At 64.0% G+C, this 9,133-nt stretch overlaps 1 protein-coding gene across 2 annotated transcripts; it reads right to left on the bottom strand.

The window, feature by feature from the left end:
* Positions 1 to 5,975: 5,975 nt before the first annotated feature.
* On the bottom strand, positions 5,976 to 7,738 carry ID3 (inhibitor of DNA binding 3). Of its 2 annotated transcripts, none has more exons than XM_068657866.1 (3): positions 7,191 to 7,738; positions 6,921 to 6,992; positions 5,976 to 6,688 (listed from the first exon to the last, which is right to left on the bottom strand). In XM_068657866.1, the coding sequence occupies exons 1-2, from the start codon at positions 7,509 to 7,511 to the stop codon at positions 6,936 to 6,938; spliced, it is 378 nt and encodes a 125-aa protein (XP_068513967.1). In that variant the 5' UTR covers positions 7,512 to 7,738; the 3' UTR covers positions 5,976 to 6,688; positions 6,921 to 6,935. The 2 variants fall into 2 exon arrangements, with proteins under 2 accessions (XP_068513967.1, XP_068513968.1); XM_068657867.1 differs by having other exon boundaries at positions 5,976 to 6,685.
* Positions 7,739 to 9,133: the final 1,395 nt, after the last annotated feature.

The raw sequence follows: 9,133 nt of genomic DNA, 5'->3' as shown, positions 1-9,133 counted from the left end.
GAGGACTGGGACAGACCTGGACTGGGATTGGAACTGAGTCTGGGATGGGGACTGGGATGGGGACAGGGACTGGGACAGGGATGGGGACTGAATCTGGGACAGGGACTGGGATTGGGATAGACTGGGAATGGGACTGAGACTGGGACTGGGATAGGAACTGGGATAGACTGGGTTGGGAACTGGGATGGGGACTAGGACTGGGACTGGGATAGGAACTGGGACAGGGATGTGGGACTGGGACTGAGACTGGGACAGGGACGGGGACTGTGCAGGCGGGGGTGTGGGGGGGGGTGGGTGCTCCAACAGGGAGTCAGCAGCAGCAGATTTGGCCTCGGGATCCTAAATCTCTGTGTTTTCACCCCAAACAGACCCCGAGTTTAATCCATTGAGGCTGGATCCCCCCAATCCCAAAGCCCCCACTCTTGGGGGCTGCAGCTCAGGCACAGGGAGGAATTTCTTACCAACCCCCCCAAAAAAAACGAGCACCCTGCAGAGCCTCCCAGCCCTTCCTGCTGATAGCGGGAGCAAAGTGCAGATCTCGGCCCCCACCGGCTGCAGGTGTGTGGGGGGGGGAATCCTCTTCTGGCCTCCCGCCCTCTGCCCACCGATGGGGTTTGTAGGAAGCACTGGTTTGGTCCAAATTCTCCGCTTTGGGCTGGGGGAGGACTAAAAAGGAGACATCCTGTCTGATGGCTGGTGGTGGCCACTGGGACCCCTGCCCCATGGTTAGTGGTGGCCACGGGGACCCTGGCCTGGTTGTTGTTGGTGGCCACAAGGACCCCTGCCTGGGGATTGGTGGTGGCCACGGGGACCCCTGCCTGGGGGTTGGTTGTGGCCATGGGGACCCCTGCCTGGGGGTTGGTTGTGGCCACAGGGACCCCTGTCTGATAGTTGTTGGTGGCCACCGGACCCTGCCCATGCTGATGGTGGCCACAGGGGCCACCTGCCTGATGGTCTGTGGTAGCCATGTGGACCCCCTACCTGGTGGCTGGTGGTGGCCACGGGGACCCCTGCCCATGGTTGTTGGTGGCTATGGGACCCCTGTCTGATAGCTGGTGGTGGCCACAGGACCCCCTGCCCCATGGTTAGTGGTGGCCACGAGGACCCCTGCCTGGGGATTGGTGGTGGCCACAGGGACCCCTTCCCGATGGTTGATGGTGGCCATGGGGACCCCTGCCTGGTGGCTGGTGGTAGCCACAGGGACCCTGGCCTGGTTGTTGTTGGTGGCCACAAGGACCCCTGCCTGGGGATTGGTGGTGGCCACAGGGACCCCTTCCCAATGGTTGATGGTGGCCATGGGGACCCCTGCCCCATGGTTAGTGGTGGCCACGGGGACCCTGGCCTGGTGGCTGGTGGTGGCCACAGGACCCCTACCTGGTGTTTGTTGGTGGCCACAAGGACCCCTGCCTGGGGGTTGGTGGTAGCCATGGGGACCCCCTGCCCATGGTTGACAGTGGCCACAGGACCCCCGCCTGACGGTTGGTGGTGGCCACAGGACCCCCGTCTGGTTGTTGTTGGTGGCCACAGGACCCCTGCCCGGTGGTTGGTGGCCACCCTGCTGCCACACACGGGCAGGGGCCATCGGGGTGTCCCTGTCGGTCCCCGCGGGGGGGGAGCAGCCCCGGAGCAGCCCCCCCGGCCCTGGCAGCGCCGCCGGCCCCGGCTCTTCCTGCTCAGCTCCGGGGGGGGGCAGCAGCGAGCTGCGGAACACGGCACGGCCCCCCCGGGGAGGGGAGGGGGCACGGGGGGACGGGGGGACACGGGGGTGGGGGGACAGGGGGACACGGGGGGGGTGAGGGACACAGGGACAGAGGGGACAGGGGGATGGAGGAGGGACAGGGGGACACGGGGGGGTGAGGGGGCACAGGGATGGAGGGACAGAGGGACACAGGGATGGGGGGGACTTGGGGTTGGAGGAGGGACATAGGGACACGGGGGGGGGGAGGGTGAGGGGACACAGGGACATGGGGATGGAGGGACATGGGGGTAGAGGGATGTGGGGACACGGGGACACAGGGACACAGGGATGGGGGGACACGGGGTTGGAGGAGGGACAGAGGGAGGGACAGAAGGACAGAGGGATGAGGGGACACAGGGATGGGGGGGCACAGGGACAGGAGAATTAAGGGACCTGGGGGCGCAGGGGGTGACAGAAGGACTCGGGGTGCAGGGAGCAAGGGACATGTGGAGGCAGACAGAGGGGGGGGGCACACCTGGCAGGACGGAGGGACTCGGGGACAGGGGGACACGGGGGTGGGGAGGTGCTGCAGGCCCCCAGCCCGGCTCACGGCTCTGAGCCAGCTGGGACAGCTTGGACCCCCCCACGGCACCGCCCGGCTGGGTGAGGGACCCGAGGGGACACGGGGGGAGGAGGTCGGGGGGCGAGTGGCCCCCACTGCCCGGCCACCGGCTGCCCCCCAGGTGCAGAACAGAAACCCTCGTGGCTTCTCCGGGGGCTGCTATGGATGAAGCCCCCCCCCAGATGTGAGCGCGGGACCACCCTCCCCATGCGTGGTGCTTTTTGGGGTGTCCCCCCCCAAAAAAAAATGGAGCTGTGGGGTTTCACAGCCCCGTCCCAGAGGCACCAAAAGGGATGGGAAAAGGGAAAGGGGAGGAAGGGGCAGCGGGGCTGGTGGGGGGGGGCAGCCAACGCTCACCTTCTGGGGGGGCTTTGGGGTCCTGATGAGCGAGGCTCATCCCCACCTTGGGGACAGGGTGGGGGGGACGAGGCAGTGTCCTGGGGACAACCCGCAGATGTGTTCCCGGTGGTCCCAGACGTCCTGGTGGGGAGCCTGGGGGCCCCCCCGCAGCCGCTGGGCTGTGGATGTGGCCGTGCCCCCCCTGCTGCCCCCTCCCCACCTCACCGTGCTGTGCCTTGGTGTCCACGTCCAGGTGGCCACAGGGGACACGGGCGGTCGGGGTGGTCCTGGTGGCCCCGTGCCGGATCCGACCCCATTGTCCCCCAACCCCCCCATGGACATCCTGGGGGGCAGCAGAGCCCCCCCCACCCCTCACCCTCCCGGTGCTGAGCGGAGAAGCCGTGGGGGGTGCTGGCAGAGCTGGAGGGGTTAATGCGGAGTCAGTCCCCCAAACTGGTCTGGCTCCAGTTTGAAACCAGAGGGACACTGGTGGGAAAGGAGAGGGGACATGGGACGCGTGCCAGCGCTCCCGGAGCCAGGCTGGTCCAGTACCGCCACCAGCCGTTCCCAGTTACCCCAGCAGCGCCCCTCCCCTGTCCCAGTTTGCCTCCTGGAGCTGCTGCCCCTTCCTTCCGTGCGGATGGGGAAACTGAGGCACGGGGGGGGGAGCTCGGAATCGGGGTCCTGGCAAATTTGGGGGCTGCACCTGGAGAGCCTGGGGCTGCTCGGTGGTCCGGGGGGGTCGGAGGGGAGGGGGCTGTTGGGGGGGCTGAGTGGGAGCCCCGAGACCCCCCCACCACTGCACGGGGCTTTGGTGCATGTGGCTGTCCCTGCTGGGTGCACACGCGTGTGGGTGCGTGCACGTGTGTGTGTGCAAGCGTGCATGCATTCATGGGAGCTGTGCACGCACAGGGTGTGCATGCACGTGCTGCTGCGGAGGGCGTGCACACGCGTGTGAGCTGCACCCTGGCAGCAGCGCGTGTGTGTTGGTGCACGCCGTGCACGCACACGGATGTCCCAGCACAGCACGGGAGTGGCTGCCGTGCCAAGGGGGGGTGCACACGTATCCGTGCCAGCGTGCGTGTGCACACGCGCGTGCCCTCATGGGAGCGCATCCATGTGTCTGCATGGCTGGAAGCATGACCACACGCGTGTGCAAGCATGCACAAGTGTGCACAAGCATGCAAAAGTGCACGTGTGCACTGGCCGTGCGTGCACGGCGGCACGCGGCCAAGCACGGCCGGGTCACGCTCCCGCTGCCACACGCAACCGCGAGCACCACGGGTGTGCGAGCACCACGAGCGAGCGCGGGCGCGCACGAGGCCACGCGTGTGCGTGTGCTGGGTCCCAGCGCGGCGGAGGTTGGCGGAGGGCCGGGAGGCCTTGGCCGGGCCGGCAGCGGGAGGAGGAGGAGGGAAGTGCGGCTCAGACAGCGCGGCGCCAGCAAACACCTGCAAACAGCTCCGGGCACACAATGGCAAATACAGGTGGGGAACCGCGCCGCCGATTGCATCAGACTCCCGGCTGCCAAGAGCCACCGCCACCAGCACCGGCACCCCGCTCGGGGCCGCTTTCCCAGCAGCACCCCACTTTTTTTTTTTTTTATTATTTAATTTTTTCCCCCTTTTTTCCCATCCTTTCGTTCCCCAAACGAAAGGCGGACGAGGGTTGCAGCGGTACGGCTGTAGTGGGGCTGATGTTTTCGGGGGGATGCGGGGGGGTTGTTGCGAGAAAGCTGCCCCGTAACGCCCGGCCCAGCCCCGCTGGAGCAGCGGGGGCTATTTTTAGGATTTTGTCCCTTTTTTTAAAAAAAAAAAAAAAAATCAGGATTTCCAAGGAAAGCATCGGCGCCACGCCACAGCCCTCTGAAGGGAGACGGCGTGGGGGGGTCCCAGCAGCGGTGGCACGCAGGGGGGTTGTCCCCGATGCTGTCCCCACTGTGGGGGGTCTGGGAACCATGGGGTGGCCACAATGGGACGCGGCCACCAGGAGCTGGCACCGAGCCCACGGTGCTGCCAAACCCGGGAATCCCAGTCCCCAACAAGGGGCATGGGGAGGAGATCCCCTAAATCCCCCCCAGGCTGGGGGTGCGGGTGGCCCCGCTGTGGCATTGGGGTCTCACCGACCATCACTATGGGATAATTGTTCCTTTTCAGCCACACGAGCAGAAACAAGGTCCTGAGCCTCCAGCTGTGGGGACGAGAGGGCAGAGGGACACCCCAATGGTCCCCTGTCCCCCCCCCCCAGTGGTCCCAGAGGTGATTTGGGGCACCCCAATGGCTGTCGGTGCCAGGTACGGAGCCGTCCCCGTCCCATTTCCAGGGAAGGCAGCGGTGTTTTTTTGGCCAGACACCCACAGCCCCACATCACCCCATGGGGTTGAGATGCTCCTGGGGGGCAGGGGGCACACACAGCTCATGGGGAGAGGTTTGCACATCTGCACGAGCCCCCCCGCTGCCTTCCTCATCCTCCTCCTCCCCCCCCCGAATTATCTCACCTGGAGGCTGCGGAGATTTGGGGACACCCCAATGCCACCAGCGCCGTGCCCCTGACCCCGGGAGCAGGGGGCAGAGGTGCCGGTGGTGCCGGGGGGGGGTTGAGCAGCCAGTTTCCCCCCCCGGGGAGCAGGATCCGGCCCAGCTGTGCTGCAGCCACCCCGCAGCTGAGCCAGCCCAAGGCTTGGGTCACATCTGCTTCGGGGCCAGAGGGGAACCAGAAGGCTCATATTTGGGGGGGGGGGGGGGCACATTTCTGCTCCAGGCAGCCCTTCCCCAGGGCGCTGCCCCCACGTTGCTGCCCCAGGGACCGGGACAGAAGGAGGGGGGCACAAAGCAGCCGCCCCCCAGGGAAGGGCAAGGCTCTGGGCAGCTGCAGCCCATTAGCACCCCTTCCTCTGTAGGGGGGGGGGTCACAGAGCCCCCAGGGCCACCCTTTGCATGGGGCTGAGCCCCAGCAGAGCTGTCCCAAAGTGTGGGGGGGCAAAATTTTAGAAAAAGCATCTCCCCCCCCAACACTCCAGCTACACCTCCCGCTGCTCCCCGGGGCTCGGCAGCTCTGGGGGGGGGGTAAAGGGGGGGGCGCCTCGCTCCTTCCCTATCAGATAAGGAGAGCAGCACCCAAAATAGCTGGCAGACACCTCCGCCGGGAGACAGCAGCCTAGGGTTAATTCCTCCCATACCTGAGCTGACATTTCAAAGCTATTAAACAATTAATGAGATTCCTACCGTAACCCTAGAAGTTACGATCGCAGCTCGATGGCAGCGAGGGTTTTTTTTTTTGTTTTTTTTTCCTCCACCCCCCCCCCCCCCAAAGGGAAGCACGGAGAACGAGGCGAGCTTTATTACGTAAAAACGGTAACTTTTATAAAAAGTTTATAAAGCAAGTACAAGGCATGTTCGCAGAAATCTCACCTTCCTGCACAAAAGGTACAAACGTTATACTCTAGTATAGAGCTCCACAATACACGAGGCCGTGGCCCCAGAGAGTTTGGTTCGTATTCGAGGACCCCCCCCCCCCCCCAAATCTCCCCCCCCCCAAAACCTCTATCCCCCTATTGAACGCCTCGAAACAGGGCTCGATCGCTATAATCCAAAAATATACAGACAACCACCGCGTCTTCACCAGTCTATCGGTACAAAGTGTCTCGTTTTATAAAGCGGGCTGGAAAAAAAGTCCTAAAAGAAGCCGGGATTTTGGGATCGCCGCTCGAAAACTCGCCGAGGAGGCAGCTCCTGGTCGCGGGGGGAGGACAAGGGGGGGGCAGCAGCCGCCTCTCCCCTCGCCTGGGGTCTTTTTTTTTTTTTGAGGGGGGGGCGATGCACCTGGGGTCTTTTTATATTTTTTTAATTTTTGTTTTTTTGTCTCCGGGCGATGGAGGAGCCCAAGGGTGCTTGGGTGCAGCCGGGTGGCCCCCGTGGTGGCCGGGGGGGGCTCCGGGGGGGCCGCGGCAGGTCGCAGACAGCCTGGCGCCACGCAGGAAGCTGCTATTTACCTCCGGCCGATAACGAATCAGGAACCGACACTCGCTGCGTGTTTGCTAATTGGCACTGCTGGGGGGGGGGGGGAGAGAAAGAAAGGAAGAAGAATTAAAAATAAGAATTTATATAAAATCGGTTTGAGCGGGGCGGGGGGGGGGGATGAGGGGAGCGGGGGCAGCGCTGTGTGGGGGGATCGGGGTTGGATAAGGGGGGGGGGGAGAAGGTGAGGGGTGGGTTTGGGGGATTTGGGGGACGGGGGGATGCTCAGGGGGGTTTGGGGGTGCTGTGGGGGGGGGACACTCACCTGCTGGAGGAGGCGTTAGTGGCACAGGGCGCTCTCGTCTTTGGAGCAGAGCTCGGAGGCCAGCTCGGCCGCCTGCGGAGAGCGGGGACAGGGGTCAGGGCCACGGGGGCAGCAGGACACAGCCCCCCAAACCCACCCCTCCCTCTTTAACACCACCACCCCCCCTTCCCATGCAGGTCCAACCCCCATAACCCTTATGGGACCACCACCCCCTAAACCACCACCACCAGCCCCACAACCACCCCCAGCCCCACGGCGCCCACCCCGTACCTTGAGGGACAGCAGGGTGGCCTCCGAGGACGGGTCGCGGCCCTTGGCCTCCTCCTCCAGCACGATCTGCAGGTCGAAGATGTAGTCGATGACGTGCTGGAGGATCTCCACCTGGCTCACCTTGGTGCCCTGCGGGATGCCCGGCACCAGCTCCCTCAGCTTGGAGTAGCAGTCGTTCATGTCGTACAGGAGGCTCATGGGTTCCTCCAGCGCCGGGCTCTTGTTGCTGCTGCCACGGGCGATGGCCAAGCTCTGCTCCGACAGGCAGCACACGGCCTCGTAGCAGCTCCTGACGGACCTCACGGGGCTGATGGCTTTCATCTTTTTGGGGTTTTTTGGTTGTTTTTTGGAGGGACGACGTTGAGGTTCTGCTGCGGGACCTGAGGTGGCGAGGCTGAGGCTGAGGCCTCCGAGCCCTGCGGCCTCCGAGCTCCTCCTGGCCCTTCACCTCCTGGCCCCTCACCCTCAAATCCCCTCTTCTCAGCCCCTCGCCCCTCAGCTCCTTCAGCCCCCGACCCCTCAGACCTCGCTGGCGCAGTGGGGCTGGGGCAGCCCGGCTCGGGGCTATATAGGGCCGCCCCTCTGGGCCCGCCCCCCTCATGCAAACCGGCCCCGGCTCCCCCCCAAATTATGCAAACGAAGCCCTCAGACCCCTCCCACGCATGCAAATGAACCCCAAGGAACCACGCTCCCACCCCAAAATCCACCCCCCCCCCCACCACGAGTGACCCTTGGTGGCCAGGGTGGCCCTGTCCCCACATGTCCCCCCCACACACACACCCCACAGCATCGCCACAGGGCAAAACCCAAAACCACCCCATTTATTTTTTTTGGGGGGGGCTCCCCCTAACTCCATTTTCCCCCCCTTTGCCCCCTTATTCCTTTGCCCCCCATCCCGGAGGATTTCCCCCTCCAGCTTTTTGGGGTGGGTGATATTTCCCCCCCCCCTTCCTTTTTTTTTTTTGCTTTTTGCCGGGCGATCCCGTAGGAAATTAGTGCCGCCCTGTTCCTCAATTCGCTTCTCATATGACCTCCAGACTTTCTGGCGTCAGGAATTATCTTGTGACCAGCAGAAAAAAATTAATTGCGGTAAAGCTGAGGTTACGATGGAGAAACCAGATTTAGGTCAGCCGCTGCGCTCCTGCGAGCGGCCGCGAGAGGTTTTTTTTTTCCTTTTTTTTTTTTTTTTGGAGGGGGGAGCGGAGATTTATAGGCACGGGGGGGGTTATTCCAGCACGGCCCCCCCCCCCTCAGCCACCCCAAAACGCAGCCGGTTCAAAAAGCCCCGAGCCGTGGGGACATCGGGGTGGCCGGGCCCTGTGGGTGTCACTGCAGAGGGTGGCGGTGGCACACGGAGGGGCCGGGGGGGGGCAAAGGGCCCGCGACCCCCAGATGGTGAAAGCAAGGGGCGATGCCCCCCCCCCAAAAAAAAAAATCCTTGTTGGGGCGTTTTGGGGGAATTTCCGTAAGTTTTGGTTGCAGGGGGAGCGCAGGGAGGGGGCGTCGTGTTGGGGGACACCCCGGGACCCCGCTTGCCTGGGGCTCCCAGCTCTTGTGGGGGGGGGGCGAGGGGGGGGCAGAGGCACCTGGAGCAAATTACGCCTGCCCACAGCAGCAATTTATTCCAGATCTGCCCAAATCCCAGTTCGGTGGTGCTGGGTTTTGTTTCCCCCGTTCCGACCCCCCCCGGGGGCTGCACAGCGGGGTAAGGGGGGGGGGCAGCAGCCCCTGCTTCTCCCCCAGCCCCTCGGAGACCCCAAAACCCTCAAAGCAGCAGCTTTTTTGCTTTTTTTTTTTTGAGGGGTCTTTTGAAATTTAAAAACTTTTTTCTTACTCCCCCCCCCTTCACCCTCCCCATAAACTTTTCCTGGGAAATCAGCTCCGGGCACGGAGCGGGCACGGGGGGAACCCAAACCCTTCCTCGGTCTGCTCGGGGGCAAGCT

The sequence above is a fragment of the Anas acuta genome, chromosome 21, assembly GCF_963932015.1.
Source record: "Anas acuta chromosome 21, bAnaAcu1.1, whole genome shotgun sequence".
In the NCBI taxonomy this organism is placed as follows: domain Eukaryota; kingdom Metazoa; phylum Chordata; class Aves; order Anseriformes; family Anatidae; genus Anas; species Anas acuta.
This window is presented reverse-complemented; position numbering and strand designations above follow the sequence as displayed.